The sequence below is a fragment of the Gallus gallus genome, chromosome 3, assembly GCF_016699485.2.
Source record: "Gallus gallus isolate bGalGal1 chromosome 3, bGalGal1.mat.broiler.GRCg7b, whole genome shotgun sequence".
In the NCBI taxonomy this organism is placed as follows: Eukaryota; Metazoa; Chordata; class Aves; order Galliformes; family Phasianidae; genus Gallus; species Gallus gallus.
The window spans coordinates 86,540,053-86,567,912 of record NC_052534.1 but is presented as its reverse complement, the minus strand read 5'-3'; the positions used below and the strand labels follow the sequence as shown (position 1 = coordinate 86,567,912).

Genomic DNA, 27,860 nt, shown 5'->3' with positions numbered 1-27,860 from the left:
GCTCAGTGCTGTTTGAACTGCTAAATTGGTTCAGTGTGGTACAAAATCTGAAGGAAATGTACTCTAATTTTTGTTTTTGGTTTTGGTTTTTTTTGTGGATAAACAATTTAAGTAGAAGTGTATTTAGAAGAGCTATCTCTAAAAAAGTCATAAGCAAGTCAAAAGCCTATGGGTGACAGAGTCCGAGGCAGCAAAGGGAGCATTGTGATTGGTGTCTACTACAGGCCACCAGATCAGTCAGAGCCTGTCAGTGATGTACCTCTAGCTACAGGAAGCATTGCCATTGCAAGCTCTTGTCCTGCTGGTGGACTTCAACTATCCAGACATCTGCTGAAAAAGTAGCAAAGCGAGCTATGGGCAATCCAGGAGGCTCCTGGAATGCACCGAGGATAACTTCCTGAGTCAAGTAATTGACGGCCCCACCAGAAGGGATGCAATACTGGACCTGCTGCTCACCAGAGTAAATGAATTTATTAGTGACATCAGAACTGGAGGCTGCCTGGGCAAGTAGCAACCATGCTATGGTTGAGTTCACACTCCAGAGGGATATGAGATGGGTGAAGATCCTGAATTTTAGGAAAGCTAACTTCCAGCTCTTCAGGGAGTTAGTCAACAAAAACACTCTGGGAAACTGTCCTCATGGGCAAGGGTACAGAGCAGAGTTGGTAGATCTTTAGGGAGGCTTTCTTCAAGGTGCAAGAGCTCTCCATCCCCAGGTGTAGCACATTAGGAAAGGAAGGCGAGAGAACAAACAGAAGAGCAAGAAGAAAAGGTGCAGGCAGTGGAAACAGGGGCAGGTACCATGGGAAGAGTATAAAGAAGCTGCTAGGCTGTGTATGGATGGGGTCAGGAAAGCCAAGGCCCAGCTTGAACTAAATTTGGCTAGGGATGCCAAAAACAACTAGCAAGGCTTCTACAGTTACCTCGACCAGAAAAGGAAAGTCCAGGAGGGTGTACCCTCCCTAGTGAGTGACACATGCAAGCTGGTAGCAACAAACAAGGAGAAGGCTGAGGTACTTAACAACTTTTTTGCCCGGTCTTCCCCAATAACAGCTCTCCACACAGCCTTCAAACATTTGTTTTGGTAGAAGGGGATCAGAGTAGCAACATCCCTACCACTGTAAGTGAAGATGAGGTTCACGACAACCTGAGCAACCTGAACATCCACAAGTCTATGATCCATGGAATGTTCAGCCTGGAGAAGAGAAGACTGTGAGATGATCGGATAGCAGCCTTCCAGTATCTAACAGGGAGCTACAGGAAAGAAGGGGACAATCTCTTCGGCAGGGTCTGTGGTGACAGAACAAGGGGAAATGGTTTCAAGTTCGAAAAGGGCTTAGGTTGGACACAGGGAAAAAGTCTTTTACAGTGAGGGTGGTGAGGCACTGGAATTGGTTGCCCAATGAAATGGTTGATGCCCCATGTCCATGGCCAGGCTAGACAAGGCCCTGGGCAACCTGATCTAGCTGTGGACATCCCTCTTCATTGCAGGGAAGTTGGACTCCTTCTGACTCTAAGGATTTTATGATTCTATATATATTTACATGAATCAACTTGATTTCATTTAATACATTTTGCAACAGAAAGAAGCAGCAAGTTAGAATTTGGGTTGTTATTCCCTGGGGTAGACTAGATCTGGCCTCACAAGGAGCGTATGGATTCTATTAACAAGGGCTCTATTTTAACAAATGGAAATGGGACAACACAAAAGGATCCTGTTGAGCATGATAAAATTATAAGGTAATTTCATCAGGGGACCTAATCAACTTTGGCTTTCTTCCTGTAGTTCATCTGTGTCTGTTCTTCTCTCCTTTAAAGAGATGCTGAGCCAAATTCCACTTCAACTCTACTGTAAATTGGAAGTCAACAAAACTTATCTGCCAAAAAAAATTTAGCAATTGTTCTCTAAAAACTGGATAGAAGTCACACAGCCTGAGAAAAACGTTTGCTCTACAATACAAAGGAAGAATCCGTATTTTCAAAAACATACTTTTTATTTCTAAAACCAATTTCCCTTCTGAAAATTACAATGAACTTTCCTCCAGATAAGATATTGTATTAACAATCCTTATAAAAACAGAGTTTTGATTTCATAACTAATCTGTAATGCACAACATGATGATTCAGTTTCAAGCATTAAGTAATGACCTGAACAACGCATAGTCACTAAGAGAGAAATTCAAAGGCACAAACAGCAGTGATGTTGCCTAATTTAAAAGTCATTCGGGATAGCAATGTAACTGCTATGTGTGCTTTTGAAAACATTTTACACTGAAACCAGGAGCATGTTAGCAAAAATACCTTGTTCCCAGAAGTTATGGACAGTTGCACAGCAGCAGCTTCTCAAGACAAATGCTTGAGTCATTTCCTAATTTCTAGGACATAATGTAGATCCTTTTTCTCTAGATTAAAAATTTATCTAAAGGAGAGGTAATTTAAAACGTTAAATATTGATAAACATTGATAGCTAAGTTCCCAGCTCCTGCCAAATTTCACAGAAGTTTTGTTCAAGCAAAAACCACAGCATCACAATTGCCATTCCACTCTAAAACAAAAAACCTTTTCTGCAAGAACTGCTCAGGATGAATTACTATTGCTATTATTATTGCTGTAAAATGTCTATCCAAATTACCACGCACATTTTCTTCTTCTACTGTGCCTAAGAGACCTTGTCACATGAGGAGTGCTGTGGCTGTAACCTGACCGGGCGGAACAGAAGTCTGCAAACAGGAGGTAGAGGTACCCTTTTCAGTACCCAATAAAAGACTTTCAGGGACTTCGCTGTTCACTTACATTCTGAGCAGCATCTTGTCTGCAATATCATTTCAAAAGAGGTACAAAAAAAAATCAGACTTCTAGCCATTTTGTGACCTAAAACATATACGCTTCTCTCTAATCCCACTATAGAAGAGCCCAACTAATTTTAGATCCAAGCGGTGTAAAGTGTCATAGCTGTCAGATAGCTGGATACCCAAATCTCAGTCCAAAGTAACTTCGTTTTCCAACTATTAACCCCACTTAATTGCTGATCTGTATTTATATGCATTGTAGAAAACATTAATTAAATACTGTAATTTCACGTATTAGCTATGAAGCTGAACTGTAAAAGTATATTGAAGAACCAATTGAGTTCAGGAGGGCCATGTGGCTATAATCAACAGCAGATTTTGGCCTGTGCTACTGAAAAGCCCATCAGAGGCCTAATCCTCCTAGTCTTACAGAAATAGTTACACTAATTGTGTAATTGCAATGCGCAGAATTTAACCCTCAACATATTTGCTTAGAATCTTTGTCCTTCTTCAGATTTCTTTGCAGCTATTGACAGTTTAACTGCACTTAGAATGCACATAAAAATAAAAGAAAAAAGAAAAAAAAAAGCGTTGATTGATTATATTCCACCAAAAAAAAAAAAATCACATACGCAAGCATAATAAAATTAAATCAGGAAGCAGGCTAACTTAATGCAGCTAAGGCTAAATTCTAGTGTCCTAAAGATTACTGAGCAAGGGTACGCCCCAGCAATCCTTGGCCCCAGACCTGGGAAGAGAACTGTGCAGGTGGATGGCTGAAGCCAGTGTGCTCTCAGAAAAGCACTGGAGCCTGCCTACACAGATAGCTTGTAGGATCTGCTCTGAGCATGCCTTCGGGATAGGATCCAGGGACTGAAGTGTCTTTGTGAGTATTGTTTCACCTGTTTGAAAGCGGGGCTGACTGCAAGCATTCACATGAATATTTTCACCCACCATAGAAAAATCAAGGCTTTGTTAAGCTGAACAGCTTTAATTATGTTTTACAGGAAACATTTCAGGCACGCAGCAATAAGCTGCATTCATATTTGACATTTACAAATCTTTATTCTTTTAAGCCTGAACTTTTAAAACACTTGCGCTTAACTTTAAGCATGTGAATAAGCCCATTTTTTATTCTACAAAGTACTTGATTCCAAGTCCATGTTGTAGTTCTAGCAAAATAGTGGAATAAATTCACTGAATTATGCATGCTTTAAACAGCATGGAGGGAAAAAAAGGAATATACGATCTGATTTTCATGCAAAAGATCGCTAGAGATAAGCGAACTAGATCATGGTAAATAATGAAACGCCCCTCACCCCAAAAGCTCTCTGGCCACAAGAAGCCTTTTTGTACAGTGATGTCTGAAATTGATTTTTCTCTTAATTTTTCCATGCCTCACCAACTCCTTGTTTTAGGCCATAAAAAAGGCATAATGAATATTCCTGTGATGGCTACTTACGATGTCGCTGACTCAGTGGGAATTGGGAAGTACCAAAAAAGCAATTTAACAGACCTTCATTTGATCTCTGCCCCAATTCTCATCTCAAAGATACTTGAATTGATACAAAATCCCACCTGCCTTAGTCATCCAAGCAAGTATCTTTGAAAGCCAAGGAGATAAAACCACAGATCATGCACACCATCCAACTCAACTTCAGAAACCATCCTGAGACATTCACAGAGACAAAGCCTCACTGAATTGGCTGGCATTCAGGCTCTCATATTTGATTCCAAGAAGATTAAGACTTCCTCAACTGATTTCAAGCAAACCACTCACACAACTCAAATCAGCAAGATCTGGTCCGTATTTAGGACAAGGCACACTTAAAATAATCCCATCCCCAAACAGTATGAACCAAAATGGCAGCAGGACTTTTTGCTTAAAGGAATATTGAACCACAGGAAGGTACAGGTTGTACACTTTTTATGTGGCCCAAGGAGTCCATTAATTTTGCCTGGCTTCGTAACACAAATGTCATTACTTTTCCATCCTTAATTGAACACACTTTCTGTCAGCTCAAATACTTCATATTCCAAGGAAGGCTGACTTGCTGTAGGCAATATGCAAGGAACAGGGAAAGCCATGGTGTCACCATGCTGAAAACCTGGGTGCTGACAAAGGACTGACTGATGCACAGCCAGGTAATCTACATGTACCTGCACTGAGTAGCAAATGAATGATCCTATTTCTCTGAATACCAAAGTGATCAGCTCTAGGGCTTGAAGGTAACAGCACCTGAGGAGAGGTAAGAGATTAACACCGGAGATGGAAATTCCTTATTCAGCCTGCAAAACTGATACCTGTATGCCACCAGGTTTTCTTACGCCAAAGAAATAAGAAAAATTAAAAGCATCAAGTGAATTAGTCACGAGTATTTCTTTCTGAATGCAAAACCCAAAGCCCTGAAGCAGAAGTGCTGACTCAGAGCCCAGAACAAGATTTCTGGAAGTTGTCATTAAGGCCCCCGAGTTCAGAATATAAATAAGAAGTTTCAGAAAGCCATTGATTTCAGAGTTGGGTCGAAGTCTGACACTGAACAAGTGCAGGAAATTCCAAATTCCTCGAACACCGAAGCGTCTTCATTTTCAGCACCTGCTCTGAGCAAATGATCCCTTTTTGAAGTCACGCTAATGGAGATGGACAATAAGCATTCACACTTCTGGTATTAATTCAAAAAAGATACCCAAACAATGTGAGGACTGCTTTACTTGAATCTACCCGCAACGGTACCTGCAACACACAAGGGGCATTGCCCTGAACCCTACTCAGGCAACCAAACAACAGATGACCCACTATCTCTTGTCCAATGCTGACTTGTTTCTCAGAAAACAGCTGCTCACCATGCTTCAGCTGGAAACACGGAATGACACTTCGTTAGCCAAAAGAGAAATGCTATTACTGAAGGAAAACAGAAGAAAGTTGAAACCCAACCTGAGCTTTGCTCTGCACAGCCCCAGACCTGCCCCTCCTGCAGCAAGCTGGCAGTATTCTAAGGGAGCAGCAGCCACGCATCCAATCTGAAGAAAACATTGACGTGGCACCTGTCCTCTCATCAACAACAACGCAGGCCAATTGTATTCACAAATTCACAGCATTAGAAGGTCTGCATGGACCAGAAAACCTCGTACATTTTCAACTTCGATAACCAATGCAGTTTTAAGAACATTGTTGAGTAACTGTAATCTCTTTCGTAGCTAACTCTATGAAACAGGTCTTTTCCAGAAATAACAACACTGTTGTCATCATCAGGCCTTTCTGTTTCAATAATGATGTTAAAGGGAGGAAACTTTGTTACATAATTGTTCCAAGATTTGCAGAAAGGAGGGCTGTTGCAACTGGAATTTCAATATTTGCTACAGGAAAAGAAAAAAAGTAGAGGACTCATATAATGTAATTCTTAATGTATTACTTAAGATCTATGCCAGAGTAATCCCAATGAATGCACTGTACGTAAAGGCATTGATCTTCAGGTCTTTAATGCTCAAATCATGTCGGAATGCAACAACACACAACTACCCCATCTGGTAGAGATGGCATCTAATATTTTTGAACTCAAACTGTACACAAATGCTACCGGGCATTTTCTTATTATGAAGTCAGGAGAAACAATTTATCAGCAAGGTTGCAGCTAACAATAATTCCATTATTTTTAGTTCCCAGGCAATGGTGATATGACAAACAAAGTAACAGGCTGATTTTTAAAGTTCATTTACAACCTCCCAGAGGAATCAAATGCAGCTTTAGATAAAGCTGAACTCCTAGTTATATTTGTATTATTTCTCATCTTCCCGTTCAATCACAAACAAGATCTGAAACGTGTCAAATATTTCTGACAAAATACGCTGGACGCTTCAATGCCCCTATTGCAATAAAGGCTTTGCCTCTGTCAGTAGCACCTATAGAAATTTATAGCAGCAACTTGTGCCCTTAAATAGCTTGATTGGATATGATTTCTGAATCCTCTAAGATAACATGACTTTTTTTTTCCTATCCATTAAAACGCTTCAGAAATACTGCCACTGAAATAAGCGAATCAAGAAGAAAAGCACAATGGCCAGCAGCAGAACCAACCAGGAGTCAGAAAACAACGTTTTCTCCCGTAGCAAACAGCTCCTCTGTGCTATCTCTGATGTAGTGAACAGTTGCCTAATTATTTACTGTCACAGCCATAGACGTGGTCAGCAGGCAGAGTCTGGAGACGCACACATACGCTGCTTTCCGCTGTTAGAGCAACAAAGGCGTTGACTTTGCACGGCCTTCCAGCCCTGCAGCCCATTCTGGCCAGTGAAAGAGACGAGGAGCGAAATCTGAATTTTCTACCTTTAAACAGGAGAGTGATTTTTTTCTCCCCCAAATCCAAAGGCCCGGATGTCTCAATGATGCGGCATCACATGACCCCAGGCCTCCCAAGGCAGGCGGTGAATCCTGTACAGCTGACTCTGCTAGTTACAGCACTCAACAGCTGGGGCACACATAGTTTGGCACCCTGATAACGCCCGAAATGAACACAAGAGCATTCTGCTCTTGCGAAGAGGAAATAAATTCCTGAAATAAAGAAACGTCAGCTTTAACTCTGCTGTTTGAAGCTCACCTTAAAACCGTGAAGGCAACATGTTTTGCATTCGGTTCAGAAAAACAATAAGGGCAGTGTTTACAGAACTGAGAAATTTGGAGAAATGGCACTCCCTCTTCAAAGCATATATTGTAGCCATTCTTTTCTGATTAGATCAGCTCCCATAGCAAGCCATCAGCACAACAATCACTGCAGTGAAGTCATACCATTGGGACTCCGATGGGAAATCACCAGCAGCTTGGAAACACGTTTTGAAAAATAATGCTTTCTCCAGGTTTCCAATATATCATAATTAAAACAAGTCCGAATCTCCACCTTTGCTCCCAGTGGCTGAATAAAGTAGACCTCAAAAAGCAAAGCACAGCATGCTGGTATACTCAGTGTGACGCTAAAAATTCAGGCAGCAGACATCGGATCCTTCTGAGCAATTTCGGGATTCAGCTATGACTGCGAGCACCACGTCAGTGGGCACCATGCAGCCCCCATAATACAATCAACTCAAACACTTCCAGAGGTTATTTTTTATTAAAAATGCGGGTTAGTTTTAGGAGTTTATTTTAATGAAAATCCATTTGCCCACCAACGCTGACAAACCAAATATCTCAGTCCTGGTGCAGTTAAGCTCTCTGAAATAAGGCAGAATAGGCCTGTAGTCCCTCCCAGACCTGTGAGCAAGCAGACAAACTGGTGGGAGAACAAACCTCACTAAACCTGAGCTGAACCACAAACACAGTAACGTGAAGCAGAATAGAAGCGTTTTAAATTAAAACCAGGACAGGAAAATAGGTTCCCTCAGTGTGTTTCGTTTGGTTTTTGTTTGTTTGTTTACAGACTGAACGGTCCACCTGCTTTTACATCTTTGCAAAAATTACTTTAGCTACATACGAAGCCATTGATGACAAAAAAAAAGGAACTGAGCATCAAGTAAAGGCGTCCTTTTGAAGACGATCTATTCCAAGCCATAATTGCTCCTCATCTGAAATGCACTAACGCGTTTCAGTATCAAAGTGGTGCACATGCTCCATAGCTGCACTGACACAATGGGCAACAGACACAAAGGAGTCATTAGCCAACGCTGTTAATGACACACGAAATGCAAGTGGCACAGGTACTGCATACGCTCACACGGGCACGTTCCCATTTCACAGCAGCCATCCGCAGCGTTTCTTATTTTTCAAGACTTTGCCACAACCGACCGGGATTAAAGAAAATCCGCTATCAGGATCATCAAATCAAGCTGCCTGACATCATGCCACTCCCTTTCCCAGCAGTGGGAACCATTTAACCAAAAGCTTTAGGAGCACGGGGCTGAAAAGCCACAACTTCACACAGTAACTATTTCAGGTATAAAATTGAACCAATTTCCCCCCCCCCCCCCCCAAATATCACTGAAGGACTCAGCGCAGCAGATGCCAGCGGGTGCTGTGACACCGCGACAACTATTTCTGGGACGAGGCTCTGACCTGAGCTGAGCTCCAAACGTTTTCACTTCAATTAAAATCGGCCCCGTAACGCTTTCAAGAAGCATTTGCACGTTTTGTAGGGGCCAACGCTCTGAGCGGCGCTCTCGAATCACATCTCCCAAACGGTACCTTCTATCCCAATTAGTTTCAAAAAGCCGTGTAATTTACACGCCTAATGAGCTAAATTTAGTTGCACGCATCTTTGTCGTGCTAAGTGCCTCTGTTTTCCCGTATTTTGCCCGCGTTCAATGACAGAACTCAGGTGCTACGTGCGCTAAGATCCTCCTTTGCCTACCTACAAAAACAAGATTAAGAAACGGTGCAAAAACAGCGGAAGCTTTAACGGTAGCTAAATGGACACGGAGACGCTGCCCGCGTTTCATAGGGGAAAACGGGGGGGGGGGGGGGGGGGCGAATAAAAAAGCAAACCCATCAGCACCAGTCATCGCCTTTCTCCCCACAGCAGCAGAGCGCGGTGCAGACGCCCCGCCGTCCCTCTGCCCGCTCCTTCCCGGGGGGGGCACCCCGCACCGCCCGCCCTGCACCTGCCGGGCAGCCCTACCTTTGTATCTCTCCAACACATCCTCGTAGGCTTGCAGGTACTCCTGCTCCTCGGTATAGAAGTACGCGCCGGGGGAGAGGTAGCCAGCCATGGCCGGGGGCTGCTAGCGCTGCCCACCGCCCCGCTCGGCTCCCCGAGGCAAGCGGCCTCGGGAACGGCCAAGAAGCAAAAAATAAAAAATAAAAAATAAAAAAAATAAAGGCGGGGGGGAAAAAGACTGCCAGCGGGAGGGAGGAGGCGGCAGAGGAGGACGCTGCCGGCCTGGCCGAGGAAACGCCCATGCTCGTGTTTCAGCAGCCGCCCCTCGCGGCGCGCAGGGGGCGGCCCCAGCCCGGCCACCTCCCGCCCGGCTCCGGCCCTCCGCTTCGGGGCGCGCCGCGAGCGCCGCCGCCGGCGCTTCTCCATCCTCCCCAGCCTTCCCCCGCCGCCGGCGGAGATTCGGGTAGCTCGGCGCCCGCTCCCCGCGGGGGGGCCCCGTAAGCAGGGAAGGAAGGAGGCGCCGGCGTCCGCCAGGAGCGCCGAGCCCCGCCGCATCCTCCCGGCGCCCGTTCACTTACGCGCCGCTCCCGAGCCCCCCGCCCGCCTTCCCACGGCCCGGGGGCTGCGGCCGCCCCGGTAACGCCGCAACCCTCTCGCGGCCCCTGCGGCTTCGCGTCAAAGTTTAATGCGCGCACCTGCCCGCAGCCCGGCCCTCCCGCGCAGCCCGGCCGCAGCGCTTAGTCACCGCGCTCGGGAGGGCATCGCGCGGAGGTCCCGGCCGCCCCTTACCGGCGATGCGCAGCACGGCCCGCTCGGCCGGGTCCAGCACGGAGCCGCCGTGGATCTTCCGCTTGGAACGCTCGTGCTTGGGCAGGTTCCAGGGCAGCGTGTCCCCCGGCGCCGGCGACCCCGTGCCCGACTTCTGGCTGAGGTCCTCCTCCTCGGAGAGATCGGCGGAGGACGACATGGAGCAGCGGTAGGACGCGGTGCCGGAGCTCTGCACGGGGAGACACAGACACACGGGGCCGTGGGTGCGCGGGAGGACGCGAGGGGGTCCCCGGCCCGGACGCGTGGCGTGGGAAAGCGTCCCTGAGGCGTGGGGTGGGGGGACGCAAAAACCGGGGCCGGGGGAGAGGAACGCCGCTCACCATCGCCGCGAAGGCACCGTCGGGCGATCCTCCGAACCCGGAGGCGGCCTTCGGGGGCCTCGCTCAGAGGGACGGATGCCCGCGGCTCCGAGCCCTCCGCCCGCTGCTCCCACAATGAAGCCGGCGGTGACAACAAACCCTCCCGCTGCCAACCGCCGGCGTTTGGCTCCCCCGCCCGGGCGAGGGGCAGAGCTGCCGGCGCCGGTCCGAGAACGCGGCAGGAAAACGCCCGCCCGCCCCCGCAGGGCCGCCCGCACCGCACGGCCCCGACCCCGGCCGGGGGGTCCCACGGGGCGGCCGCGGTGAGCGCCGCCCGCACCGCGCCGAAGGCGGCACTTTTCCCCGGGAGTCCGTTGGGAGATGTAAATAAGAGCGGATGCAGTGCGGGGAGAGGCTGCTGCCATCCTTGCTGTCCTTTCTGCAGGGTGAGGAAGGAAGCGGAGAGGTCGGAACGATGGGGTTGCACGGCAGAGCTGAGGATGAGAATGCAGCGCACCTACACGGGTCACCAGGGCAGGAGGGAGCGCTGCTGGGGCCTCTCCTCCGTGCCTTCTCTCTGCAGAGATGTGATGCCTGCAGGGGACGGGCGACAGCCACAGCGACATCTGCGATTTGGGATTCAAGATGGGCGCTACCACGTTCGCCCTTTGAAAACACAGCCAGATGTGGGCCCAGGCACTGTATTCGGTTTTTAGGGCTATGCCAGCCTCGGCTGGGAGAGGCACACACCTTTGGGCACTTGGCAGCCCTCATCCAGCCCATACAGGCTCCAGGCTGTTGGATACTAAACGTGCCTATGTTTTAGGCCTGCCTGGGAGCCCTCTTACTTAGGACGTGCCTTGAAATCCATGTGGCTCTGCTTACAGGAGAAATCTGTGCTGTGAATGAATTCTGATAAAATTCCTTGCTGCTGTCTGAGCGGCTCTCTTATCGGCACTCATGGGATGGGCAAATGAGCCGTTATTATTACATCAGGGCTATTTACCCTTTAAAAAACACATGATTCAGAGAAGCAATATGATGCACGATGTGCTACACGCAGAACTGCCAATAACAGAAATGATCTGCTCAGTGAGGTTCCCTCATTTGAAGAAGGAGTCTCCCGTATAAAAGAAGGGGATCTCTTATTCCTGGATGCTTTGCTGACCTTGTTCACTGCTATGCCAAGCCTCTATTCTCCCTCTATTGCTGGATGGCAAAGTCCAGAGGGCAGGGAGGGAAGGGATGGATGCATGCGAACAACTGACTGAATTCTTGATCGCTGTATAGCAAAGAAGAAACAGCATGAGGCAGCACGGGAGAATAGGGTTCCTGTGGCCTGTCCACAGCTCCACACTGTGCAACAACAGTGTTCCCTGCAATCCCAGCATCTTGCTTTGGGCCTGTGCCTTCCATTGGTGCTTGGTAATGCTCCGTGGTTTTGGATCTCACAGGCCTGTGAGGATGGAGGCAGACTTTGCCTTTCAGCATCTTCACCTTCTTCCTTCCTAGTTTGTAACAGGAAGACGGGAAGGGATACTCTGTTGGTGTTTACATAGGAATGGGAATATACAAAGTAGAATGGCAGTTGTTACTGAAGCTTTGACCGAATGAGATCTCAACCCTACATTTACCTCTCAAAGTGCAGTTATAATTTTTATCCAGAAAGTTTCTCTTTCCTCAGAGGAGCCCTTGGTAGCCATCCTCACTGATTAAATAACTCCTTTCATAGCTGCTCTTACACTTAGAAACGAGAAGGACTGTCCGGTGACCATTCTGTATGTAACACTGAACGGGCCATGCCCTCTATGGAGAGATCCATTCTAAGAACAAGGATGCTGCCCCTCTGACCACAGCACTGGGAGGTGAGCTCTGTGATGAGACCCAGTTCCAAGAAATTACATGGAAGGGGCAAAAGTAGAACAGCCTTTGGCATCTGTGTGTATTCCCATTAGCCATGCTCTTTGAAGTTGTCTTCCTTCATGCACGCATGCTTGTTGTCAGTACAAAGATGGATGCTTGGAGAGGAATTTTTCATAAGAGGAAGACTCACAGCAAAGAAGCCGTGCCAGTGCCAGCTCCCATCTTAGTTACAGTCCGCTTTCATCCTCAGCATTATTTCTGAGTAATGTGCACACAGAACCGTCCAACACCAAAGTGTTTGTAAGAATCTGGGCTTTGCTATCCCAAAGATGTTTGTAATGAAATTGAACAACTGCTTGGTTTCGCTTGAGCAAATGAACAGCTTTGATAAAAAGTCTCAAATAAGCATTCCACGATTAGAGCAGCTTAGTAACCAATTTGGGGGGGGGGGGGATAAAATAGAGCATTTATAATATCCTATAATTTCCTCGTTGATCAGAACAAAATGTGAAAAAAAAAAAACCAAACTGGTTATATTGGGTTAAAATAAAAATTATGGAAGGCATCTCTATTGTTACATTGCTGTAAGCAAGTGAAAATTATACCTGTTGTACACGATCCGCTCAAACCTGAATCTCAGGCCACTCCTTCCCTGCCTGCCCTGAGACGGAGGGAAGGTCAGGGCTGACCCTCGGAGCAGGAAGGCCCCATCCCTGATGCTGCCGCTGCTTACTCTGTGCCTCGGCCCCGTTGTGCATTCCTCCTGCTCGTTAGGCTGAGGACTCATCCGTCGCCTCTGTTGTCGGGCACGGCCGGGGGGAGCTGTTGCATTTGCACGTTATGTATGCCTACAGCAGCTTGCGCACCGAAGCCTGCCGGTCGTACATAAGCAAACCTAGGCTCAGTGCTGCCTGCGTTAGGGCATTAGTGCTGACGCACGGCTTCTCCGGCAGCGCCGCAGGGGGGTGCAAAGCACCCGCAGCCCGCATCGCTCCCGGCGGCTGCGGCGTCCCGGAGAGCAGCGCGCATCGCTGCCGGCACCCGCGCCGTTCCCTGCCTCAGTGACACAGCAGCTGTCTGAGTCAGGCTGCCTGCTGCGCTGTAACCGCTAGCTGGTTTCCAGTAAGGGGGGGGATTTCAAAGAAGTAACAGCACGCTTCTTGTAAGCGGGGTTTGGCGAAGGACCAAGTGATGATTCTCTTTTGAGGGGACAAAAGTGGACTGTTTGTGGTAAGGACGGCTCTACAGATGATAGGTGGAAAAAAAAGTTAAAAGGCTGTAGCCGGCAAATGGTGTGAGCTGACACGCAGCACCACGCCTCCATCTCATCAGGCACACCCAAACAGGATCTGAACCTCCTGAATGCTGCTGGGTTTTGCACTGTCATTCCTCAAAGGGAAAGATGAGCAGAGATTCACTTTGAACATCATAGAACTGCTCAGGTTGCAAAAGACCTTAAAGATCATCGAGTCCAACCACAACCTAACCATGCTACCCTAACTCTAACAACCCTCCGCTAAATCATGGCCCTGAGCACCACATCCAAATGGTTTTTAAACACATGCAGGGATGGTGACTCAACCACCTCCCTGGGAGCCTATGCCAGTGCTTAATAACCCTTTCTGTAAAGAAGTGTTTCCTGATATCCAACCTAAACTTATCCTTGTGCAACTTAAGGCCATTTCCCCTCATCCTGTCACCTGTCACCAGTGAGATGAGACCAACCCCACTCTCACTGTAAGCACCTTTCAGATATTGAAAGAGAGCAATAAGGTCTCCCCTCAGCCTCCTTATCCCCAGACTAAACAGCCTCAGTTCCTTCAGTCTCTCCTTGTAGGGCATATTCTCCAAGCCCTTCACAAGCCTTGTTGCCCTTCTCTGGACCTGCTGCAGCACTTCTTTGTCCTTTCTGTACTGAGGTGCCCAAAACTGAACACAGTACTGGAGGTGAGGCCTCAGCAACACCGAGTACAGGGGCAGGATTATTTCCCTAGTCGTGCTCACCACACCATTCCTGATATGAGCCAGGATGCCATTGGCCTTCTTGGTCACCTGGGCACACTGCTGGCTCATATTCAGCTGAACATCAGGAGGCTTTGAACTGCCTGCCATGCAATCCAGGCAGCAGGAACAGCTGGGAGGCTGAGACTGAATGATCATTGCATTGTAAAGTTCCCCGTCTTTATGGCACTGGGGTTTGTGCTGCGCAACTGAATCCTAATACAGAAGAATCTTCTTTGAGAAGAAATTCCTTTCACTTTGCTTTTTGGAAGCTTTTGGGAAGTAGAGAAAGAACATTGCCTCATGCTTCTGACTGAGATTAAACCCTCAGTTTAGATAGGAGTTCTTCATGTTTCATTCTACTAAACTATTTCAGAGCTTATGGAATACATTTTCTTTTCTTTTGTGGCGTTCATTGTGGACAATGAATAAACATGAGCAGATATAAAATGTTGAATCGTGGTTTACTGAATGTGTTTCAAGAAAATCCCTTCTAATTAAGAATAATTTAGAGTATCAGTTGAATGTAACGTGCTATTTTCATCCCAGATTGAATGATATCAAAGTGGATCAAATCTTATAGTGAAATAACTTAATACATTTAAGACAAAATCCAGGGCAACAGGATGTTCACATTAGTAAATCTTTACCCCTCTAACCTGATTAGATGGTAATGCAATGCAGAATACAAAACACCCAATGTATGTAATCAGGCTGTGTGAGTCCCTGGCGTCTGCACGTTGTCAGAAACCATCAAAATTCAAAACAGATGCTGAAATAAAAGTGCAAATAAGGGCAGTGTAAAAGCAACTCTGCTAAGCTTAAAAAAAAAAAAGAGTGAAAGAAAGGAAGGAAGAAGGAGGGAAAGAAAATCCACCAATGGAGACTCAGCTCTATTAAATGAGTATTTCTTCCTCTGGTTCTGTGCCAGTCATTTAAGAGCACATCCATACTTGAAAGTGCCTTCATTAACAGGATGTGCAAACGTAAGGGCAGAGTTTCTGGCTTTTTATAATGTTATAGAGCAGAAAGCTAGAAGGTAAGTACTCTAAATATGAAGCTCCTAAGCATCAAGGGTCTGTTTCCACATAAAACACCTCAGTGAACAGTTCTCATGAAGACTGATCATTACTTTGTAAGGACAGTTTACATTGTTCATCTGTCTTTCTAATAGCAAGAGAGAAATAAGCATTCACTGTTTATTCCTGGATGAGACATGAAACAACACAGCATCTGTACCACTTCTCATGTCATGTCACCTACTGGTCTGAAGTAATACCACCTTCTGTAACTTAAAAGAAAATCAATTAGTGAATATTACACCACAGAAAGTTTTTGTTTCATTTACTTCAGGCACTGGTGATCTCTTTCAGGAGCAACAAGTTGAGAGATGGTCCACATTTGTAATTCCCTGTTAACTGTGAGATGAGCTGAGGGATCAGATACTGCCAAGAAAATTTCCACAGGTCTCAGCCATTTCTACCAATGGCAATGGGATAAGAGAAAAACGAGGCAGAAAAGTTGCCTGGAGTCTAAAGTATATTGCTGTGCAAGGAACACCTGCTTCTAGGTTTTATTTTTCTTTCTTTTTCAAAGGAATAGGTTGGAAAGCAAGGCATGCTTTATTCTGTGTAAGGAAGACCTGGACATAAGCAGGGGCAAATACATTCAGGCTAAAGTAGCTACATTGTGCCAAAGCCACCCGTTCTCCCAGTACACCGCTTAGTAAAACTGTACTAATTAAGGTGTGTTTGTTTCTGAACATAACTTGAAAAGGAATAATAATATATCAGCACAACAGCCTTGGTATGTTCCATAGTTTATCCATTCCTCTATTTCTCACCCATTTCTCTTTTCAGTTTTCCAATATGAATCGCAGGACTTAACCCTGAAATAACGTACCTATATTTGTAGAAGCAGACAAAAGTTACTGAAGATTTCTTAGGAGGGAAAATAATAATTTCAGCTCTGAGCATCTGGGAAGCTACAGTACGCAGAGGAACTATTTTAGTTTAGCTTTATAGTAAACCCATCAACAAGTGTTATTTCCATGATTTTTACAAATCAGTGTTTCATAGATACTAATAGGAGAAGTACCTGAAATATCACAATTTCATGGCCTCAAAATTCACAGTCTCACATGAATTATTTTTGTAGAAGAAATGCATGTACCTCCGATGACTGCTTCATATAGCTGTTGCAAAAACCGTCCATTAACTAAAAAAATATTTGAAATGAATTTTTAGTTACAGCTATGTTGCATTTATTTAGATCCCCCTCAGCTACCAGACACAAAAGAGTGAGACATAATGTGACAGATAAAGTTTGAGGAGGGCACTGATAGTTTGATCCGCTTATTGAGACCATGTGGCAATCACGCAGCAGAGGAAGGATGTGGAATCAGAAATCAACCTTCAGACACTTTTCTGTGCCTTTTAAACTTCTCATTGCAGTTTTAACGTATGTTTTAATAAAAAACAAATTTCTCAACCAGAAATTCTATATCAGAGTGTGAAAGCACTCTGGATTAAAAGAAAAGCAAGCTGAAGTACAAAATGGCTTTAGAATCTCTGATGAGCACAGATTGGTTTCCAGGAAAAAAAAAAGAAAAAAAAAGGAGGATTTAGAAGAAATTTTTATACATAATGAAAATCTAAAATTGTGGTATTGATATCCTGGTGTTAGTAACAAATGTCACATTTTTGGCTGATAATTTTCCCTCCTCTTACAATAAAACATTTGTTCTTTTCCAGCTGTTTCAATCCAGTGTTTTAAAACAAAGTTTCATAGCTTGACCAACTGACATTAAACCATTTGAAAATGTAAGTTCTTACAATTACATAACACTAGCAATACTGGTAGTAATTAAGTTACCAAATTGTTTTCAGTTATAAAACCCATTTCTGGTTCTCTTATGCTGGGTTGAAAGTATTCCCTGCACAAGCTTGAGTTTTCCTGAAAATGTTGAGACAAAGGCTGACTCGGAAGCAAGATGGATGAAAATATCCAGTAGTTCTCTGTCAACACCAAGAGTTAAAAAGAAATAAAATTGAGAGGACTCTTGGCTTTGGAGCAGCTATTTCAAATCAAGCTGTACACGGCGCTTTTGTCATCGCTGTTAAAAGTTTGTCAACATTTGCCAGTGATAGGTCTTTGAAATATAAATATCATGCTATCCCTGGCACCACAGAGTATAAAGTAGATCTCTTGAAAGCATGGTTTTGATCTCACTGCTCTGACTAGAGAGCTGCTGCAGAACCTACTGTTCTCTTGATTAGAAGTAATTTTCCTCTACCAGCACCTGAAATTTACGCTTGGTCTTTAGTTTTTGAGATAACAGAATTCATTTGCTTAAATACTCCTTTTGCTTCCCTGATGCAACAGCCTGCATCATATTTCCTCTCAGCACTTTTTGGTTTCGCTGAGCTAGTCAACTTCTTTTAATCTCTTATCTGTTCATCGCTGTCATCTAGTAGCCCTTCTCTGCAAAGTTAAATAGTTTGATTTATTCCTAGGGCTTAGGTGACTACCAGTGTGATTTCACTGGATTTTTTTCAAACAAGGCCACGTTTGAACACACAGCTGAAACCTCTGTGGGTTGGCACTCACAAATCAAAGACTCTCAGGACTCCTACAGCTGCCAGGCCGCTGCCCCACCACCACAGACTGACCACACAAATCGCAGCTCTTACCTCCCACCTCAGGACACCTATCATCCTCGCTGAGGAGCTGAACAGGATACTTCCAACATGGAGATATGTAGACAAAGCTGATCTCTCCACCTAACAGTCACTTGCCACAGTTGCAGGCTGATGGCAAGGCGGGCAAGAAGTACAGAGAGCAAGTGCAGGCAGGCACTGGACCTAATGGGCAGGAGACTTTCTCATATTTTTCCTCTTCCTGGTGATTTGCTCAGCCGTGCTTAGCCAGGAAGAGGAAAAAGCCATATGATCTGAATGCAGAGAGGACAAACACCGGAACCAGCATGCTGGAGGAAAGGGCAGGAGAAATACAGCGGGACTGACAGCCGGAGGGGCAAACACTGAGACTGGCTGAGTCTGGAAATACAGTCTGGGGGCTGGAGCTGAAGAGAAAAAGTGTTTAAGGGCTCAACAGCCTGCATAAAGCCTAGAGGAGAAACAGAGCTGCAGGAAAACAGCTGGGACAAGTGTCTGCCTGTGCTGGAAAGAGTGGACCAGGGGAGAATCAAGGATCTGATAAGTTGATGTGAAACTGGTAGTGCCTCAGCAGAAAGCTTGGAATGAGGTTACCTGATGAACAAGGCAGGCAGGAACTGAGGAGACAGTCTCCAAGAAGAAAGAGGAACAGGAACCAAGGAAGGTAACAAGGGGGCCTCAGGGAGACACAGAAATCGAAGAGCTGGTTAGACAAGTACCTCTGAGCAGAGGCAGCTGAGCCTGGGGCTGGTTCCATGGGGACTGAGACACAGGAATGACACAAGGACTGTCAGAGGGAGAGGACAAGGGCTGGGGTTAGCAGAGGAGCAAGCAGTGGGAAATATGACTGATCAGGCAGGAGAAAGGAGCCAGTGGTGGGATGGAGGCAGGCCAGGAGCAGGCTGGAGGAGATGGGGCAGAAAAAGCTTGGAAAAAATGTGCACACAAAAAAGCACATTCCCCTGGGTGGCCTGTAGGAAACTGTAGGGAACTCCACCAACAGCAAATATCTGAGATTTCCTCTAGAAAATTAACTCTTCCCCTGTATTACTGATTCACACAGAAGAATACAAATACTGCCAGTCTCTGAGTTTCAGTAGCAGAAGTTTCTGTGGCATAGTTCGAGTGACAAAACCTGCTGATGAGCCACACAACAGAGGTTTCTTTTTAAGCTGACTTTTTTGCAACAGTAGGATCTTAAACACCAAGTTCTTGCTAAAGTACTGTTCTTGAAGTTGCAAAGTCAAGCAGTAAAATGTTACTAAATCCCTCAGCATGCAACCTTAATTCAGCCTTTTTATTTCCACGTCATGATGCAGTCATAACAATCCGGTCATATGCTATTACATGCACAGTCTCTATCCGCTGTATAGTGCAAGTAATGGGTGATATTCACTCCATGAACAGTTGCTCAATATTTGCTTTTGCCACACTCTGTTCAGTGGGCAGCCCCAGAACTTTTTTCATGCTACTGAAATACTGATGTGAAGAAAAAATTATGTTGTAGACAGTTTTGTGGTGCTCTTCACGACAGTGATATCTGACTGCTTCACAATTAATGACCTTCTGCATTACACAGGGGACAAACTGAAACCAAGAGGTCAATTTTGATACCTGAGGTCAAACCAGGGCCAGGGATCTCATTTTTAAGAGTTATTAGAATTATGTCTTGGTAATACTCAGAGCCTGGACACGGGAAGTTCTGTGGTAGGTGACTAACTACATACTGTAAGTCAGGCACTTAGAAAATGGAGGATATAAAGTGTTTTAAGCCAGTTGATTGACAAGTTCACAGTGACCTTGTGCCCATCACTCTTCAAGGCAGCACTCACTGCTTTTTATAGAAATAAAAGATCCTTTCTCCTCTTACAGTCTCTTGGTTTATTCATTTACACGCTCTACAACTTCTGCAGTAAGACTCCCACATGTAAGAGTTATCTCAAGAGCACTTCCCTCCTACAATGGATGTACAGAGTACACCCTGGAGTAAAAAGAATGCCAGCATACATTTACAGTCTATATAGCAATGTAGATGCATAGTCAACTGAAGTAAAGCTGCACATGTAACATTAATTCCAGCATTTCCTAACATTTGAATACCCGCCTTTGTCAGTCTGTTCTTTTAACATAATACCCAGGTGCAATGTTATATATAAATACTAACAGATAATGGAGTCCCTTGCTATATAAAGATGTACTGTTTATGTGCTACAGTAGGATGTTATACAATACAACTCTGAAGACTGACTGCCAAGGAAGGGGAAACATCTGCATTTAGAGTATAATTACCAGGCATCTGAGAGACAATTACTGGTCATTTTAAGTTGTGCAAACAACACCATCATAACAATATCATAGCTGATTAATGATGTTTTAACCTGGCTTCTACTACTGTACAGAAAATCACTAGAAAAACAATAATCGTTTTAAATCTCAAATCAAGTTCTTAGCACTTTATCGTTTTATTTTAACAAAAAAAAAATTGAATTGGTAAAGGCATCACCTCTATGACCTAGAAGTAAGAAACCTTCAAGAAATCTCTTTAAAATCCTAAACTACCTAGGAGCTGGACAAAAGGAATGGAAGAAATGGGCAACTGCTATTATGAAAAATTCCTCTCCAAGCATCCATCTTACTGACAATGAGCATAACGTGATTCCTGAAGAGCATGCAATAGATGAGCTGCAGGGTGGAGAAGGAAAAGAAACCAAAAGGAAGTCAGGAGCAAGCAACAAGGGAGGATGTCACAGGAACTAACAAAACAGTGGGAAAGAGTCTTTATGCAAAACTGCTTCAAGAGAATGAGTAGATTTATCTGGTGTAAGAAAAGCAGTGAAACGCAGAAGTCAAAGAAACAGATGCGAACAGTCTCTTGGTAGGCATGTGTGTGTTTGGACAGGAAGAGAGACCTTTAAGGTCAACCTAATGTTCACTGAAGGCTCTCCATTCATTTTGAAGATGGCATATGCAACTTACACACTTATTTTTCAAGATCTTATGACTAGATGCTTAAATCTTGTTAAAATCTTTACAAATTAATCATCTAATAAACTCTCTCCAATTCTTCTTAAAATCAACATCAATATTCTTTAGGTACTGATGCAAAAACTACACTCACTGTTTCATTTTTTGTTCGTTCACATGTTCTTTGCATTCATGTGTTCCTTACATTTCTTCACTGCAGCTGCACTCATCCTGAGAGATAATGTGTGCTTTGTGCGCTCCAAGATTTGTCACATATTCTGAGAGCATTAATAGAATGCTAAAAAAATGCTGAAGATGAAAGAAGATATGGTTGTGCTTTGCCATATTTGCTTCTAAATCTGATTCACAAGAGACACAATCCAACCTAAGCAGACATCTCCAAAAGAAAGCTATGAATGTAATCTGTAGATTAAGTAGCTAATAGTTGGAATTAACCAAGTTTTGTGCAGGGTGATGAGTAATTTTGGTATGATGTTTGAATTGGGTCACTCAAAATATCAAGTAAAGTACATCTTGATATTGGAAAACCAGTAAATAGCATCAGATTAGAAGTAAATGGAAACTAAAATCAAATGGAAATTATGTAACAAGACTTAAAAAAAACAAAACAACTAAAAAGCCCTTCAAAACAATTTTACCCACAAGAAATATTTCATCTCAGTAACACAAGTGTCAACTAATACCTAGACTTCTATGACTGATCTGGTATCAAACATTTTTAAAACATCACGTTTTTCTTATAGATTCGTAATACTGTTGTTTCTTTTTTTCCCCCCTCATAAATAAATACAGGTTTAAATACATAAAAGCAAAAACCAGGATAGCTGAATGAGACTGGATGGTGTGGCTCATGGTCTTAAATGCATTATCAACTGATTAACTTTGCTTTCAAGTCTGCGTCATCAGACTCTTTACAGTGTAAGCTTCACCTCAGTCACAGGAGTCTCAGTGGAGCCAAATGAGGCTGCTTACATCAGTAGACTTAACACATGCACCTGAAAGTGAAGGAACAAGGCTTACTTAACTCCCAGCCTCTCTAGTCTCATCTGCCACTTGTAGCGATCCTGCTATGACAAATGCAAGTGTAAATTTTGATAGACATCATCTTAGATAATCTGGGTGCTTGAATGAGTCAGGTAATTTAGAAGCCCTTCAAATGGTTTAACAACGAAGATATCAAAAGATACTGCTTTGAGAGGATCTCTTTTCAGCTATGTATTTAAACACACTGTAGGTTAGAACTGTCAGTAAGGCATACAATTCTGACTCCACAGCACAGAAGCTGGGCACCTCTACACTAACTCGAGGTTATCTGCTGGTCCCAGGCCACCAGAGACAAACAAACTTAATAATTTACAGAGTGATATAATCTTGCTTCAGATTAGACCACAGTGAAAAACACAGATAATATTTGCAAAACACTTGTAATAAAACTCTACCATTTGAACAGTTTAAAATTCACCCTGGAAAAATATCTCTTGACCGCAGCAAACTCACAAAAAAGGTTCCTTTTAGCAAAAAATTCCCTTTCGCAGAAAATTTAACTACTATTCAGAATGAGCTATCTGGTTCTTGAAAGGAGATACATAGGGCTCCTTTGACTTGCCTGAAGTCATGCTAATTTAAAGAACACAGTCCTGCTTCTTCTCAGATGTTCTCCATTGTGTTCAAAAAATTCAAAGCACACTTTGGTAATAGGTATCCATGCTCTTCTTGGTGTGAAGCAGGCCTAGAACTGTGACCTGTACAGAACAACTCAAATAACACAACTACCAATGAAGAGAAGACCTACAGGGCACAAGATTTAACGTTGTCATAAAAGAGGTAAACTGCACAATATCAGGCTGATCTTTCACTGCAGGAAGATGAATAAAATCAAGTGTTAAAGGGTATTAACTCATTCTTTTAAAGATCAGTATTAGGCCAAAGTGTAGGAAAGTATAAAAAAAAATCAGAAGAAACTAATGTTCTATTTCTGCAAACATCTGCTCACACAGCTTTTCGGAGAGAAAACTGTATTCAGGAAGGTTATTCCCATACATACAATTACACCTAATTTAGTTATGATGTGATACTCAGAAGATCTCAGTTTACTATGAAGGAAGTGAAAAAAAGCCAAGCAAATTGCGATGATTTTGGTCAAGTCCAGGAAAATGCAAAAGCTAGATCTACATGCAATAATGTCAATACAAGATGATATAAAGTAGCAGAAAACCTAGCATTTAAGCACCAAATAAAATTTTTAAAGAAACATCTGAAAAGTGCGTGTTATGTTATTATAAGTGTAATTATATCTTAATAGAGCAGCAACACAGGCTAATTTACTTTAGGGTTGATTAAGCAAAAATTTCCTGGAGCTAAGAAGTTTTCCACAAGGCTGTTTTATAATTGCTTTGGAAATACCTCTTATCAGAATACAAGAATAACAACAAAATACAGAATTAGTCAAAAAGCAACAAAAATAATCATAAAGAAAAATGTTTTATGAGCAGAAATTATAACCCCTAATTAGCAGACATCATACGTCATTTTTTCAAGCAGTGACTAAGCAGGATATGGCCAGAACTGCCTATGAATAGTTCCATGGTGAAAACATCAAGGCAATAGATGATTTATTTATAGCGTCTCAAGTGAGCAGAGCTAGGAATAACAGGAAAAAATAATGGAAAATGATGGAGAACTATGCAGACTAACAAGCATTTCTGGCACTAAGTCATGTACAATTGCATGAAGGCAAGAGCCAAAAGTATCATCTTCGAGATGTCAAGACTAAATGGAGCAAAGCTGCACCAAACTGAAGGATGGATGACTTTGTGATTCTGAGGAACTTTGCAACACCGCAATGATTTGTCATGGCATGAACCTTACTCACACTGTCACCATGACATCAATAATACATTGAGAATAACTTAGAATGTCCATAAGGAATGAAATTGGTGACTTATGTTTTCTGGATTGTAATGTGGTAACAATAATGATACATTCTTTTTTTTTATAATGTGAGTTCATCAAGGCTTCAGAACAAAAGGCTATCAAAAGAACTATATAACAATGCATAGGAGATATGCAGCAAAAGCAATTTCAAGATATTGACACAATGGTGACAGCTTTGAGAGAAGTTTACACTAAGCCTAGGATGTATTATTGTTTCAGTGGTAAGACTTGTCAAACACCAGCAGATCTATGAAATACAGTGAAACTGAAGTTACACAGTAACTCTACTGGTTTTCTCTTCTTTCACTATTTATTTTTGCTGATCCTGAAGTCTCTGACATGTTTCTGACTTAGGGGAAAAACAGAGCTTTGTTAGCTTCACTAAAGCATTCTTCAAAGCCTACTTTGTTGCTTACAGCATTTCCAAGTTTTAGTCTTTTAATCCAACACCACCTATTGCTTTTTTTTTTAATCCCCATGATGAGAATTAGCAGCAGTTGGTAATAGCCTCAGCAATTACAGGTAAGCCTACTTTCAGCACAGGCCTACCAGAGATGATAATGAAGTCTTCACTGAGTATTGAGTTATTACACATATTGAGTATTGCGTCCAGTTTTGGACCCCTTACTACAAGAAAGACATTGAGGCCCTGCCAAAGAAGGGCAACAAAACTGTGAAGGATCAGATCTGGAGTACAACTTCTTACAAGGAACAGCTAATGGAACTGAGGTTTAGTCTAGAGAAGAAGAGGCTGAGGTGAGACTTTATTGCACTTACAATTGCCTGAAAGGAAGCTATGGAGAGATGAGGGGGTTGGCCTTTTTTCCTAGGCGAGTGATAATAGTACAAGAGGTAATGGCCTCAAACTGCACCAGGGGAGGTTCAGGGTGGATATTAGGAAAAATATTCTTGGAAAGAGTAGTGAAGTACTGGAACATTCTGCCCAGGGAGATAGTAGAGTCACCCCCTGTTATAGTAACAGCACCAGTGCAATGAGAAGGTGTTACAAAGAAAAGGATGCTCACCCATCTTCCAAGATCTAGGCTCACAGAAAAACTCCACAATGGAGAGATTACCAGCAAGAGTACTATCCTCAGTGGCAGGCAGCCCTTAAATGAGGTCTAAGAGGGGTGGAGCCTGGCTCCACCTCTTCAATTGCACAGGTGAAGTGCCTTCACCTGTTCTTCTAGGGCTGAGCAGGTCTTTTCCCTAGGTGCTTGTTCAGGATGTGACTCCACAGTTACCATACGTCTCTGAAGGTGTTCAAGGAAAGCGTAGATATGGCACAGAGGGACATGGTTTAGTGGGTGTAGTGATAGGCTGATGGTTAGACAAGATGATCTTAGTCGTCTTTTCCAACCTTTATGATTCTATGAAAATTAAGAGCAAACAAATAAGAAAGGGAATTAAAAAAAAGGTCTGGAACAGAAAATAATAGAGGAGATGGGAAAAGGGAAAGAGGGAGAATAAAGTGGGTAAAGGATAAGAAGCAAGTAAGAACAGACAAGACCAGGTTTACAGATAGAGAGCTAACAAGAATAATGGAGTCAGATGAAGTAGTCTGAAGAGCAAGGTAGGATGGGAATGAAAGGAACAGGGTAGAGAGGAAAAAGCTTTAAGAGAAGATACATCAGTCAGATCAAACTAAACAATAGGAACAGCAGCAGAATAAAATAAACAATAGAGAAGTAGGAAAAGGAGAGAACAGAGGAAACGGGGGAGCAGTGAAGTGAAAGCAGAGAAACTAAGTGTATTGGCTAATAGGTAAAAAATAGTGGCTGGCATTGGCAACTTTGGCATTCCTTCCTGTGCAGAAGTTTCTTTCTCTCAGGCAATGTGCTTCCAAAAAAGAATGCTCTTTTTCAAATCAATTTCAGAGCTTCCTGGTAATTCTTACTAGTGCGTTAAACAGAAATCTTGGAAGGTTCAGTTTGGCTGGAGCAACCTTGAGACAATCTTTAATTGGGTATGCTTATAGGTTGCCTTTTCAATAATACTATCTTAATGGAAGTAGTTCAAGCCTCTTAACATAGGGGCAGATAGGTTAGTCATCAAATGCATCAAAAAGGTGAATTCTTATTAGAAAGAGAAATGCAGTATGTCTGCAGGAAGTATTTTTACACACATTCACATTAGGGATTACATTAATGTTTCAGTGAATTGTCACATTTCCTCCCTAAAAGTGGGATATCAAAATTAAAAGATCTAAGTATAGATCAAGCTAAAGAGCAATGAGCAATAAGATTCAATGCAAATTTTGTTGAGCAGAAGTATTGTAAATACTGTATAAAGCAGAAGAGTCCTCAAAAATTGTATGCAATTATGAGGTTTAATATAAATTTGGTCCAGTACATAGCTTCTCTAATAAATTTAGTAAGGATTTTCAATAATATTCAATTTCAGTTTCTATTATATGCTATAAAAATCTGTTAAATACTATCAGTGTAAAACTATCAAATAAAATATATGAATATTAACTATTTGCTGAATATTAAATCAAAATTCAAAAAAACCCTCTTCAGAACTATATTTTTTGAAATTATAAATCAGCATTAGGTGAAGTCTAACTGTGTTGTATGTAGTCACTGAACGTGAGAACTGAAAAGATCTTTAAAGTTGAGGAACAGAATACAGATGGCCCAAAAATCAGAATCATATTACATGCCTCTATAGTATACTTTCAGTGCCACTTATCCCTATGGGTTGAATACTTACTGGTTTTCGAGTTGGAGTCACTTGAACAGAATGATAAAATTCCGGTTGCACTCGGCTGCTTTTCTTGATTTTCCTTTTTCTTACAGAGGTTTCCTGCTCACTTAGATGGTGAGCTTCTACTAAAGGCTGTGTTTCCTCAATGCGAGGTGCTACACGTCTTCTGGCATGACGAGGACTTGATCTAAAGCCCTGCAACAGGAAAAGCAATCATCGTGTTTAATATCTCCCACAGTAGAGCCATGTAACAACAGAGAAATCACACAGGATCTTAACAGTGACAACAACTTGAGGTACAAGCATGCTCATTTCAAATTAATATAATGTCCATATATACTGCATGTAAGAATAAAAGGATGTTGCCATGTGCTGTGAATATCACATTTGTTCCATATATTTCAGTTATGTATGTTACTGACTCAGCTAGTAGCAGTAACTCCTGTTGCTTTTCTTTATGAGCCCACACTTAGTTGGTTGTAAGTCAATAACTATAATTTAAAATTTATAATCGAATGTTCCCAGTTCTCTCATGGTCTCATGAGAAATTGTTTTAGGGAGTGTGAGCAGAAAATATGCTTTTTTTTCTTCCTGAATGAAAGTGAAGAAAAAATTGGTAGCTAGCAACAAAATGACCACTAACTGTTCGTGTTAAGAGTTCTGATGCTGCTAGATCTCGGAGGAGACCTTACCATTTGGAATAAAAGAGTTATGAAAGACAGCTGCCTTTTGCTTATTATCTGGGAAATCCATGCATATTTGGCCAAAATAATAAACTTAGGAAAAGCTGTCCTTTACAAATGCTTTACAGAGGTTTGCTGTGAAAATTTCTCAACATCAACCAGATGTTGTTGTACAGCCTTACAGCAACTTCATTTATTTAATGGTAACAGGTATAGCGCTAACCCTGTATTACTACTCACAGAAATTTACACAGAGCATTCTCATATTTTCCTGGGTTCCCCCAACACCAATCATCATGAGCATGCAGGAGCCTCCCATGTGTCATTTGTACTGAATACAGTATTGGTTGACATGACATCTGGCCAGGTATAAATGAGTTTCATTTCCTTGGTCCCACCAGCCTTGAGAGCAAATGGGCTGGAACGATGTCCTTAGTGACAGTCTTCATTTTAAGGACTTCATACCCTTTCAAACAAGGAATAGAAAGGACAATTCCTGATTTTCTACCTT

General features: G+C 43.1%; 1 protein-coding gene, 1 long non-coding RNA gene and 1 other non-coding gene across 46 annotated transcripts in view; 2 read left to right on the top strand and 1 right to left on the bottom strand.

Annotated features, from left to right (window-relative positions):
- The window catches only part of DST (dystonin), a 295,306-nt gene that overhangs the window by 251,806 nt on the left and 15,640 nt on the right, over positions 1 to 27,860 (bottom strand). For 32 of the 44 annotated variants that reach the window (XM_015284861.4, XM_015284867.4, XM_015284863.4 and 29 more), the window contains exons 3-4: positions 26,673 to 26,861; positions 10,160 to 10,367 (exon numbers count right to left, since the gene is read on the bottom strand). In XM_015284861.4, the coding sequence (XP_015140347.2) occupies positions 10,160 to 10,367; positions 26,673 to 26,861 (397 nt within the window). Of the gene's footprint in view, positions 1 to 9,391; positions 9,671 to 10,159; positions 10,368 to 10,518; positions 10,632 to 18,053; positions 18,267 to 26,672; positions 26,862 to 27,860 lie in introns of those variants that run through there. The other 12 variants (XM_015284877.4, XM_040698432.2, XM_040698433.2 and 9 more) reach the window with 3 other exon arrangements.
- Positions 9,759 to 14,818, top strand: LOC121110452. The gene is made up of 2 exons (XR_005858922.2): positions 9,759 to 10,346; positions 10,943 to 14,818. It is a non-coding gene; the product is annotated as an uncharacterized LOC121110452 (long non-coding RNA).
- On the top strand, positions 10,084 to 10,142 carry MIR12263 (microRNA mir-12263). The gene has a single exon (NR_162028.1). It is a non-coding gene; the product is annotated as a microRNA mir-12263 (primary transcript).